The 13,101-nt window shown below is 39.5% G+C and overlaps 1 protein-coding gene across 3 annotated transcripts in view; it reads left to right on the top strand.

Annotated features, from left to right (window-relative positions):
• The window catches only part of arid4b (AT-rich interaction domain 4B), a 51,869-nt gene that overhangs the window by 20,520 nt on the left and 18,248 nt on the right, over positions 1-13,101 (top strand). For all 3 annotated transcript variants that reach the window (XM_061746166.1, XM_061746165.1, XM_061746164.1), the window contains exons 4-10: positions 488-553; positions 925-1,015; positions 1,753-1,832; positions 1,943-2,034; positions 4,877-5,018; positions 6,412-6,491; positions 11,365-11,441. In XM_061746166.1, coding sequence (XP_061602150.1) covers positions 488-553; positions 925-1,015; positions 1,753-1,832; positions 1,943-2,034; positions 4,877-5,018; positions 6,412-6,491; positions 11,365-11,441 — 628 coding nt within the window. The remainder of the gene's footprint in view (positions 1-487; positions 554-924; positions 1,016-1,752; positions 1,833-1,942; positions 2,035-4,876; positions 5,019-6,411; positions 6,492-11,364; positions 11,442-13,101) is intronic.

Genomic DNA, 13,101 nt, shown 5'->3' with positions numbered 1-13,101 from the left:
ACAAGGATCTCCTCTCGAAAATATGTGACAGTAAATGGCTCCAAGCGTGAGCCTTGTGGTCTTCTCCGCCGCACAGTAATGCCAGATTGCCATGGAGAAGCAAGATTACCTCGGCGTGATCAGATTATTATCCACTGTGGCTCACTCAGGGGGGGGGAAGATGCAGGGGTGGGGGAGGGAGGCGGAGAGGCGTCAGCGAGCGGTGATGGGCAGTTAGTGTAACCCCAGTGTTCACAGCAGAAATCAGGAACGCACAACAGTTGGCATCAGCAAATGTAGCACGGTTTCCAGCGAGGGGGAAACAATGAGTCACGGCTACGGTTAAATATTCACATGTTGCTCGGATAATATCACAAATTCTTTACAACTGTTTTATGTCATACCTGCTGAGTAGCGCGTGAGATCGTGGCAGCATCAACAGCTGTGCTTGTGAATGGGATGAGTTCATTATTCCCTGCTCTAATTCTCCGTGTCCCACCTTTCCTAGGTGACCTTTAAGTCCGATCTGTCCACAGCCGAGGTCCATGATGAAAACATCAAAGGACCTCTAAAGGTAAGGCAGGAAAGACGGAGGCGGCTGATGGGTTATCATCTTTTATTTATCGTCTTCAATGCCCCATTATAATGGTGTTTTTATTCGATGTTTTGATTTATTTTATTTTATTCAGTAAATTATTCATAATCCCTTTTTGTCCATGGTTTAAATTACACTTTAAGCTTCACGTAATATTCCTCCTCCTTCCATAGGGAATGTAGAAGAAGCTCAAGAGCATCAGGCAGTGAAGCATTAGCGTTTATAATTTAACTTGAGTCAGTTTGGATTCTTGTCTAGCTTCATGCTTGTCTCATTATTTATACACTCTTTACTAGATTACCGTCATTAGCACACTGAGGAGTTCAATAACAGGTGTATCTGTCACACAGGTGGGTGTTGTTGTGGAGGTAAAAAATCAGGATGGAATTTACCAGGAGGCCACTATAAACAAGTTGACTGATGGAAGTATATATACAGTTGGTAAGTCGACAAATTACTCAGTTTTCTTTATAACAAGCTTTTTTTTTTTTTAAAGGAATGTGTCTGCGCAATGAATAAAAAAGAACATGACTCGATTTTAAAATTGTACATTCATGTCAAGTTGAATTGTCCGACATAGTTTAAAAAAACACGGTATGAAGCTATCTATTATCTAAATAATGTATTTCTTTATATCATGGTTCAAAAAGGAGAAGTGTTCTATTTACGTTCTTAACAAAGAACATAAGAAAGCAGTATGTATTTGTAAACTTACAAGCAGCTGTTTTTATGGTCAAGAGTGTTGCTTAATTGAAAATTACCTATAAATGCACAGTTGCAGTGTTAAATAATCACAATATACTGTATACTGTTTGTATTCTCGCTCAGATCTGGAGTGCTTTAGCTGTTGTTTGTCACCTAAGAGCACCCGAGGGGGGTTTCTTTGCCTTGAAAACACTCTAGTCTGCACATTTTCATTCTTTTTCATTTGCTGATGGAAAAACAAAAACACTACTCACTGTTTAAGTTTCCTCCTCCGTGTTATTACCAAGTATGTTTGAAGAATGAATAAATTCAGGCGACTGAAAGCTCACCCCTAACAACAGTCGTGGTTTGTTTTCAACACAAACAAAAAGACCGTTTCGGATTGACACAGGAGTTTGTGTGTTTTTCATGTGTGTTGTTGGACCCGTGCCCTACATACAGCGGCCTAATGACTTTGTCTTGCATCTTTGTAGTCTTTGACGACGGCGATGAGAAGACCCTGAGGCGCTCTTCTCTCTGCCTGAAAGGAGCACGTCACTTTGCAGAGAGCGAGGCGAGTAGTGTGTGCTGACCTGCAGTTTTACTAGCAGATATGATATGAAGTACTTTTTCTTTGCTTTTCCAAATTGGGTGAAGCTCTTTGTTGTTTTTTCTCCTCCGCAGACGCTCGACAGACTCCCTCTGACCAACCCCGAGCATTTCGGCACACCTGTCATTGGCAAGAAAGGCAACCGCGGCAGGCGATCCAACCCAATGTAAGTACTGCCCTCCATCTCCGTACATCCTGCTAGGCTCATTTCAAACTTCATATATAAGACATCTTTTATGCCCGAGGGGAAGGATTTTCTGTCCCCATCTACTGCCATCAGTAACAGGCATAGCCACTCTCGCTATGTTGACAGAATTTCAAATGAAAAATGTACTGCTGTCTCAGTCCCTTCATGTGTGAGCCCCTACAGCCTGGAAGAGGAGAGTCTCCTCTCCTCCTCCAGCTCCTTAATCACGCACGGCTGCTGTGTGCGTGTGTGTGTGTGTGTGTGTGTGTGCTCGCATGCATGTGTGCAGGAGAGTCAGTGTGAGCACGGCGTGGTCCTGCAGAATATTATCTCTTTTCTTCTCCCCTCCTCTTGACTGAGAGGATCCAGTGGGTGTTTCATGCTCTGATATGCCTGCTCCTGGGAGACGGCACAGTTTTCTTGAGGGAATCGGAGCTGCTGAGGGGTTTATTTGGTGCCGGGTATAACTGTGTCTCTTGTCTGTTATAAAGAGGACACTCGGCTATGCAATCTTTTTCTCCAACTCCCCCTTTTTAATTGCACACCACAGAAAAGTCAATATTACTCTAAACATTGATGCAATATTGACTTGGACTGGTCCCTGCTGGACATGATCATCTCGAATCTGGTGTCCCTCCATGTAGCAATAATGTTTTAACTCGTACATCACACGGATTCACAGGGCATTGTAAATTGAGATTAGTGTAAAAACAAAGCAGCTACGCTGGTCATGTTTAAGTTTTGAGTTTGTTGGTTAAAGAAATCAACCCTTTAGAAATGAGGAACATGAGGAACAACAAACATGCCAGATGGTAACAATTTGAAACTTTGAGTTTGCTCACCATATTTCTTCACATTAAACCCGAAGCTTTTGTTTAACAGTTTAGGGTTGCGGTCCTTCATTTCTAAATATTTAACACTTGAAATCATTTGCCACCTGCCAGCAACTGAACTCCATTGCCCCACTCCACTGCATAAATGGAGAAGGTTATGTCAGGACGGGCATCCAACATAAAACAATACTAGCGATCCCTTACAAAGGGAGAAGCCGGAAGGAGTTGCTTTAAATAAGAGGAAAACAATGTATGCTTACAAAGTACATATAAAAAAAAACTAAGATAAATGTATACTATACCTGGAAATGTTGGCATGTGGATTGATTTAATCAGCACTATTGTAGGACGATAATAATGCCTCACTCTGATAAGTGTTTAATCCAGTACAACAAAATGCTCAAAATACCATCATTATTTCATTGAATTGATTAGATGATTGTGGTTAATTTTTCATCTATGTTGCACATATTTTAATGAAATAAGAACGTCTTTTAATCCAATCCTGGATTTCATTTGAAGAAATGCAGTAGTTACTGCTCCTGGGGAAGAAATAGTTAAGCTGATTAAACTCTTAAAAAGGCCTCATGCATGTTTATATTTCAGGTTTTCTACAAAATCGGGAAACAGTGTTCAGTGTAATGTGTTCATTAGTTGGTGTTGGAGATTTGCTGAAAGCAGCGGTTGCCCCCATTTCTACCCTGTGTCAGCAAAACTAAATGAATAATTCTGGTACGAGTACAGACGTCCCAACCCAAAGCATGTCGCTTCCAACCCCTCAACTCCTCCTTTAAATCGCTGTGGGGATATACAATCATTTAATTTTAAGGATACTGAATAGTTGTTCCTTTCATAGGGGTGTTTAGGTGGTTTGTTTATGACTTTGATTCACAGCTTAGTTGTTGTTTTTATTGTTGTTGTAGTAGCAGTCCGACTGATTTACTGCACCGAGTCGTGCCAGGCACCCTGTGTGTGTGTTTATATATATATATATACAGAGTTGTGCGCAAAGCTGGCCCAGTGAGGCATAAAAAGAGGACAAGAGGATCTGTTTCCCTGCTGGTGCTGCTTGCATGATCACTCAGAGGCTCGGCTGTCTGTCTGCTGGCTGCAGGACAGGACGATGCCGGAGCATCAAGAAGGCTGTCAGAAGGCAGAGAGTGAGACGGCTCATCAATCCTAATGAGTGAGCTCAGCACTAGAGCCTTCTGTTTCGCTGCGCGACATAATGATACGACCACAAAGTGTATAGTTTATATTGTGTTTGTTGTGCTGTGAGTCGGTCGCTGTACCCTGTTGATGTTTTTCTATCTGTAGAAGCAAAATGAAAAGAAGATTGGTTTGGAGAAATCATCCGTCTGCCTTTTTACTGAGAGGACTATGTAGACATTATTTGATTTCATCTATTTTTACTGCACAGATTGGTTTTAACATGAAGTGATATTCTCTTCTTATACAACAGCATTATTCATGTGCATTCAGGCTGAGAGATGTGTTTTCTATCAAACATCAACATTTTTAGCAATAATCAGCTTGTGCTTTGGAAGCTGGCTGGTTTTGAAAGCATATTTGTACTGTGTCAGTTTCATGCATTACTCTAAAGTAGAGAAGAGCTAAGATACTAAGATAAACAACAGATTGATTGATGAATTGTTTAATGGGAAAAATATGAAAACTGCCATTAGTTTTCTCCATCCATTCACAAAATAAATGACGCAAGTCAAATAGAGGCGGCCAGTCCTGCCAGTAAAGACGCTACAACTAAGGAATGTTGGGTTTATAGCCAAGTTTATAGTTGTTGACATCCAAAATACTACAAGATATTAAAATAAAAATAGACAAACAGCAGTGTGCTGCATTACATTGTGTACACACTGAATTGTTTCCTAGAAGTGATGATGTTAATCTAGTGTTTATGAGCCTCCGCATGCTCGCTCTGTCTTCCTGCAGTTCACTCTGTTGAGAAAACTGTTCTTTCCCCTCCACAGTCAAGAGGAGGAGTCGTCCTCCTCCTCCAGCGAGGAAGAGGAGGGCGATCAGCGGCAGAATGAAGATCTGTTTGGCAAAGTCGTCTCCGTGGAGGGGGTCGCCACCAGCGACAAGAGGAAGACAACGTGGTATCCTGCTCTGGTGAGTTCATGCCCCCCCCCCCTCATCTGCTTCAGGAACCAGAGCCCGCCGCTGCTGGTCTGACAGTACACTCACAGCATTGTGCCATTTCATCAAAACGCCTGCTTATGTAAGCCCAGCACTCAGCAGGATTATGTGATTGCTTTAGAATTTGCCTGCCACAAAATGTAACATGCATGTTGTTCAGTCTTTCCCAATTCGTTTCTAATCTTCACCTCCCTCAACTCCCCGTCAGCACACAGTGAAATGTTGAAAGGCCTTGTTTGTTTGCGCAAGTGTTACAAGAGGAGCTGGGAGAACGGGAGAGGTTAGGAAAGCTGTCCTTTTAACTGTACACAGCTGAGCCCCGCCCCCTGGATTTGTTGTTCTTGGCTTGCTGTTGAAAGAGCTCTATGCTGCCTCCTTGCGGCGGTCCGGGGAAGGACATTCAACAGTAGCCTGTCATTGTTTACACTGTTACTGTACGGCAGAAGGGTGGAGTAATAGACTGCTAGATGTCTCATGCAACAGATGATGCACAGCTAGAGGAATGTGCTTTGGAGTAGCCTGGTTGAACAAACGTCGGAAGAAAATGGATCTGAATGTGGGAGCTGGGTGCGCACCTTTGCAGGGCAGCGTGTGAGTCATTGTTCAAGTGAAAGCATCCACCCTGCAAGCATGTTATCGTGCTCCAGAGTGCAAGCAAGCAGAGCTCTGGTAGAAATCAGATCTCCATAATGGAAGGCCTGCCTCCTCTGGCAGAGCATCAGCTCTCACTCGTATACCTCGCAACCATCACTTTATTTTTCCTCGTATGCATACTGCATATTGTTATTAGTCTCTGTGGCCTTTTGCTGAAACTAATTTCATTTTATTATTGAGACCCCACTCCTCACATTTGTTTCCCTACTTCAGTGAGGATACTCCATTGAAACAGTGCGTTCTCTAGTCTCTCAAACTATGTTTACTTTCACAACCAACTGCCTCTCCCTAACTGTAATTTTAACTGTAACCTTAAAACCTCATATAATGTGTGTGTGTGTTTGTGTGTATACCTCACGTATTTTTGAAAATATTTGTAAATATTTTGTAAATATTATCCGTTTTTTGGGTGTTTACTATTGTTTTTTCTCTTGTACATACTCTTTTTCTACTTTTTATATTGCTCTTTTTTATTATTTAACTATTTATTGGTTATTTCTATTTTACATTTTTTGTATAAACCGTTGAGCGTGTGTGTGTTTTGGCTGCTGCACGACTGAATTTCTCCTCTGGGAGATCAATAAAGTCTTCTATTCTATATATATATATATATATATATATATATATATATATATATAAATAAATAACTTGCACATGTGCACTTACAACACAGAGTCTGACCTGTTTTCTGCTTTTGTTTGTCTTCAACAAGGTCATCTCACCGGACTGCCATGAAGATGTAACTGTGAAGAAGGACAACATCTTGGTCCGATCTTTCAAAGATGGAAAATTGTAAGTCCCTAATAATCTGCTGCAAGTTTTGTTTGTACAACTTGGAATTAACACTTGTGATTATTTTAGATAACTTAATAATAATGATTTTCTTCCTTCAAACAAGCAAAGCTTTCTGTTAACTGCACAGTTGAATGAATGTGTTGGTTTTATATTTGGATGACCCAAAAAAAGCATCTTTGCAGATTTTTGCAATAACAATCTGACCACATTAGGCTTAATGTAGCTCTTGCAGTTCAGTATTAAGTACGTATCATTAACCAACAGGTTAATTACAATGGACAGAAGCAGGGGCCTCAAAGGAGCTGTTAAGTGCTGATCAGAAATAGTTTGATAGACTTTGTTTGGTAATTGTCCATGATTTTCTTTTCTTTTTATTTATGGGAAAAAAAACAAATTTTTTCAAGTTGATAACAACTGTGTTATTACTGTAGTGCAAGAGTATAACACTGACTGTAGTTTAAGTTTAACATGTATAAAAGTTAAAATGCTAATATGAAATAAAATGGCAATATGACATGTGAGAAATCTATGACTGTATCAGGATTTCAGTGACATATCCCACTTGATTTAGTGTTCAGTGTTACAGGAACAGCAAATTTTGCGCCACTCTGTCACTTTCGCACACCTGTTTGAATAAATTGTGTGCCACGCTTCTGGGAAAAATTAGCAATAAATGGATGAATCAATGAATGCTATAACTTTAACAGATCAATGAAGCCATTACTGTTGTGCATGTTGGTACTTTTTATGTTATTTATGGTACTGCGGCTCTATCAAATGGCACCTGCACATTTTATTAAATTACGGAGTCTTGAGTGTTTTTCGGTTAATTACTGGAGCATCTATTGAGACTATTCCACATGGTATTGTACCTTGGGTTTTGCTTGGTCATACTGCCTTAAGCTGTTGTTCTTGTTCTGAGACTGTAAGTTAGTGGTTCTTGGTTTCCTTACAGCTTGCACTGATCTTATAACTACATAGCCAGATTGTTTTGTCTGTAGTTTGGAGAGAAATGAGTTGCCTCGCTTGTTTGCACTCGGTTAGAGGCTTGTAGCTTTTATCTGTGTGTGGGTAGAAACACAGGCCCGGACCTGATGTAAATTACACTGGTGTTTGTTCTCTGTTCCAAAGATCACTTCCCTGCCTGTTTGAATACAGCAAGACAGAATAGCCTTGATTACTTCTTTTATAGATATCCTGCCAAATTTGTCAGCCTGACCCTTAATCTGCAGCTCAAAATATTTATGCAGCAGAGGAAGTTATATCACTTTAATTTTGGCTAAAAGTCAGATGAAGAGTAGAGCACTTGAGAGCGATAAACTAAGAAATGCTCAGTCAGAAAAGTGAAAGTTGTAACCTTCCATCTAGTTCCATCTTTAATTAGGGCATCGTATCACGTTCCCTTTTTTTTCTCTTTTTCTAATTGAGATCAATTTCAACTTTTTATTTTGTCACAGTTTGATATCACTCATTTAAATCAAAAGTTATATTCACACGGGAGCAAAAGAACAAATAAAAGTGCATTGATGTTAATGATGCTTTCAGTTTTGTTTCACTGCAGCTAGAAAAACACGATTAATGTGTAATGTCATTGTTACTGCGACATGATTACAAGCTCGCTAGTTTATCTCATGTATAGTGTCTGATAGACAGTTTCAGGAAATTGAAATAATACTGATATTAAATCACAAAGGCTGTAATTATACATTATGCAGCATGTCTGATGAAGGTTTAAGACGAAGCTGCTCACTGGTTTGACAGTCTTCCCTGTGTTGCAATATTACCATTCTCCTTATGTACGAGTCAGCCAACTAATCAGAAATGCCCCAAGTCTAGACACTAGGAAGTTGTGCAAGCATAACATTTAACTGTAACCTTTAGAGACATAGCCACTGTTTAACCCAAAAGCATATCAGAAACATTAAGCTCAAAGATCAGAAGAACTGGTGCTGTATGGAAGTTGTTCGGCTTTTAGTAAACGACAGGTACAGCAGAGAAAGACGCTGCACAAAACGTGCCATAATCCAGATGCCCCATCAAGAACCAACACCATAACAAACATTAAAGAACCATCTTTAAGCTGCAAGTTAATGAAAACTGTTGATTATGTTTCTGGCTACATCGATGAAGTGGATCGCTGCTTCTAAGCCCTCAGAGAGGCACAGGGATGTGACCAACTCTATTACCGACTTACTGGCTAAAGACATGCTGTGTGTCAACACGGTGACTATATATGGGTTTGAAAACCAGATCAGTTCAGACCTGAATAAATAATGTTTAAAAAAAGCTGAAAAAGAGGTGATGATGTGAAGTCTTCCACAGCAACAACTTCAGGGCTACATCATTTTCTACAGCCCTCTCTGTGTTGATTTGCTGAACTCGTCATTGTTGCCATCCTGCTTTCATTGTTTTGTCAGCCTCAAGTTCTTCTGACTTGCTGCTCTGTGTTTAGAAAGTTTTTCCAAAAGGCGTTGCTCTTGCGAGCCTCTCTTCCAGCACCGGGGTCAGTGCGTTCACCGTTTGGTAGTGTTTTTGGTACGGCTTGGCAGTGATGACCTTTCAGCTTGCTGTTCAAAAACAATGGAAAACATTTTTAGGGCTGGGACTTTTTAGGAAGTGGTTAATCTCATATAGTCGGGTGAGGTTACATAGCAATAAGTGGTTTCTGTCTTTTCCTTGTTTTGGCCAGCCTGCAAACCACTCTGTGCTATAATTGAAACACCCAGAAAGCATTATCATTGTTTTTTTGTTTTTTTTTTGTTTGTTTAATCTGAGCAAAACAAAACTCTGCTACAGAATTAAATCTGACTCTGAAAAGGCTCTTTGAATTTACAGCTGCAACAATAAGTCATTTTATCAATTAAACTTGTGATCTCAGAGGGACTTATTTTATTTCCAAAAAGCTAATTTAGTTTATAAACTTCAATACTGCACTAAATACAACTAAAGTGATATAATACCATACTCTACATGTTTAATCTGTGTTTAATTTATGATAAATCAGGCTCTTGGGATGATGGGTCAGCCAACCACTTTGCTCCAGACTGAAATCCCTCTCGCTCTCTCTTCAATATCCATCCGTGATATTTTCCACAGACGTTGATGGTCCTCAGGGGATGAATTTTACTGACTTATGATCCATTATTATTTTTACTCCCCTCTTTATAAAGCCGCACTGAGAGATTTACATTATTGTTCAGGGTTAAATGTCTTGTCTGCTGCGGAGTAGTTTTCTCATGAAATGACGACATGTGCCAGAATAGATAATGGAGATAAGTACACCATAGAGTTTGTGAAGATGAAAAAAGTTCAAATGGAATTGAAGTTTGCCGCCTGAATTGAAACAAACCTTTTGCAGAATTCTCAAAGATCGATCGATCAGTCGGGGATCAAGGATAAATGTATCCTAAAAAGTGAAGTGGAACAAGTTATCCAGCAGAAACAAATTTAATTTAAGAAAAAAAAATTCAAGAGGACATCAATAGTCAAACTTAATGTTTAAAAAAAAAATGATAAAAAACATTTTGTTGAATCATTAGTTTTTAAGCTTTGATAAGACACCAAACCAGAACTAATGCAGATACTGTGATACAAATGAGTATCATTTTACATTTAAAAAAATAAATCTGAATGATATTGATCAAGTTAGCTTGATGATATGGATATTTAGCTCAGAGCATTGCAATGTGAATGTTGTAGAAGGTTTTGGATGGACAAATGAGAAAATATCATTGTGTCACCTTTGAATACCTACCATTAAATATTACTCAGTTAAATGTTAAGGAACGATCAAAAAGGACTGAAACTACACCCGTCTGTCTTGTGTGATGTGAGTTCTTTCAGTTGTTTAAACTTCTTCTCTTCTGCATAATTTCACTCTAACAAATGTAGCCTTTGGATCAGCCTAGAGAGAGAGTTGCTAGGCTAACTGACTTGGACTTTTATCTGCACATGTTGCACTTTGGCAAACAACTACCAGTACTTCGTGTTTGTTGGACCAGCGGGCTGTTTATATGTATTGTTGCATTGTCGACTCTGTTTTTCTGTTTGTCTTCCTCTTTTGAATGTCATGAGCTGTTTGGCAACTCATTTTCTCCAGAGGGGACAATAAAGGTTTCAATCAATCAATCAATCAATCTACCTGCGTCAAGAGAGCCCAGTAAATGGTGTCTCTCTTGTGCACCAGCCAAGCCTTTGACTGCTTTTAGCTTACATGTTCCTCTGATCCACCTATCTGCCAAATGGCCAACACACCACAGGCCAGATGCAGTTGGGATGCTGTAAGAATGACGCCTGTGTAGGCAGTCATTAGGCCTGTGTTGAAAAAAATCAATTTTCCGATTCTAAATCGATTCTCATATTAATTCCTAAAAATCGATTCTTATGTCTAAAGATCTTTCTTTTTTTTTTTTTTTTTTTTTTCATCATTTTCGCCAGGTGAACTTTAATCCCAGTAGTCGGACACACAGTTTGTCATGGCACTTCTGAAAAATGCCAGGTGCTTCATGGCAATATGTGTGCGTGGTGACAGAATAAATTAGACAAACTAAAATGATTTGTTTACTGCATGAACTGCATTTCTTTCTTTTTTGCTGTAAATGGATATTGAAAGGCCTGTTTGAGTTATTTATTTCTTAGTTATTTCACAATAATTATTGTGAAATTATTATTTCACTAGTTATTTTACAGTCATATAATTCAGGCAACAGCTCAAAAAACATTTTAAATAACACTAAGCCAAATCAATATCAAATCGAATCATGATAATCGATTCTGAATATTAAGAATCGGAATCCAATCGATTCTTGACATTTGAATCGATACCCAGCCCTAGCAGTCATCATGTCTTACGCTATGCTGTGTTTTGCAGTTACATGGTGCTCCGGAAGGACGTCCACGAGGTGCACAGTGACTGTCCTCCTAAAGCAGATGCCGGGCTCAAACCAGGTAAGTTTAAGCCGAGGCTTTAAGAGCTGGATTTTGCACAACTGGTGCATAGCTTGTACCCAGTCCCAGACATCTGTGGGCTGGTCTGTGTGTTGACACACTTGGCAAAAAACAGCCATTGAGTGGGCCGCAGCCAGGCAGACTGAAGAAAGAAGAGTTTTGTTTTTGTTCTGTAAAAGGCAGCGATGAAGAGCTCCTGTAGCTGTCGAGTCTATTTTTATTTGAAGTCCTCTCTGGGCTTTTTATGCAGTGGCCTCGTTTTTCTGCTGCAGAGCTTTTATTCTCTGGTAATTACAGTTAGGAAACGGCCTTGCATTATCTCCGCCTTGCCGTTCACAGGTGGTTGACTCACAACTGTGATATTTTCAGTATTACAAAAGCGTAAAATGAGCATCTGCCAAGGTTGTTAGATGCTGCTTAAACCCACCTGTGACATTGTGGTTGAATGCTCTGCTGTTCTGTGCCACAGCAGATACCGACACATTTTTATGCTGCTCCTTCGAGTCTTTTATCACTGTCCTGAATGGCTTTTTATTTATTTCTTTTTTTGTGCCTCTGTCATTATTGTTAAATTATAATTTCATCCTTTTTAAGACTTTTCCAGCAGGAATGTGTTTGGTAAATAAATAGTGAGAGAGAATATTCAGGATTCACTAATTCATGTTACACAGTGATGAAAAATAGTTTTTATTCGTGTAGGGGAAAAAGGTGGGCCATCTTTGGTTTCTAAGGTTTTACCAGTCAGAAGTTAAAGAAGTACATCCTAGTATTAGTTAAACTGGGATGAACAATGACATACACATGACATGGACCGTATCATTACTTATTTAGCAAATAAGATGCAGAAGTACTGTGAGGAAACTACTTATTACAATTAAGACTGTAAGTAATAGCCAACGGCTGCTAATCAGATGCATTTGATGAATTGATCCGTAACAGTTCTCTAAAGTTCTCTAAAGAGCAGATGATTTGGTGATTGTGTCTTAACACACAAATGAAGAATGACATCAACAATGATCTGAGAAAAGCGACCGCTGCCGCCCGTCAGTCTGAGAAGGGTTATAAGGCCATTTCCAGACTATTCGGAGTCCATCACTCTCCTGTGAGCAAGATAATTCACAAGTGGAAAAACATTCAAGATAGTTGCCAGTCTTTCCAGCAAATTCACCTCAAGGTCAGACCGTCTCATGTTCAGAGAAACTATAAAAATCCCAGGAGCTTCATCTCAAACTCTAACATTTAGCGTGCCGACTGAGGCCTTTAAAGTAGTACAGTACAACTATTATAAGTAAAGCTTGCTTGGAAAGGTTGCCAGGAGGAGACGCCTGTCTTTTTCGAAAAAGAACATGATAGCACATCTCAGGTTGGAACGATGCGTCTGATCAGACCACAAGACCTTGAGAAACAACATGCCTTGGGCAGATGATCAAAGACAAGCACAGTGGGTGTTGTAACAGCAGTATCATAAATTAACTGAAACAACGTTGTAAAGTTCCTCTACTGAAGAAAAAACACTGATAACAAGATCAAAATTAGATTTACTGCAACTTATTCCTCCTAAAGAGGTTCTACATACTACTTTTATTAATGTCAAATTAATGTGTTGTTCATCTGAGGTTGTGTTTAAATTATTTTTAATCCTGGCAAGGACAGATCTTTT

The sequence above is a fragment of the Cololabis saira genome, chromosome 17, assembly GCF_033807715.1.
Source record: "Cololabis saira isolate AMF1-May2022 chromosome 17, fColSai1.1, whole genome shotgun sequence".
Classification (NCBI taxonomy): domain Eukaryota; kingdom Metazoa; phylum Chordata; class Actinopteri; order Beloniformes; family Belonidae; genus Cololabis; species Cololabis saira.
This window is presented reverse-complemented; position numbering and strand designations above follow the sequence as displayed.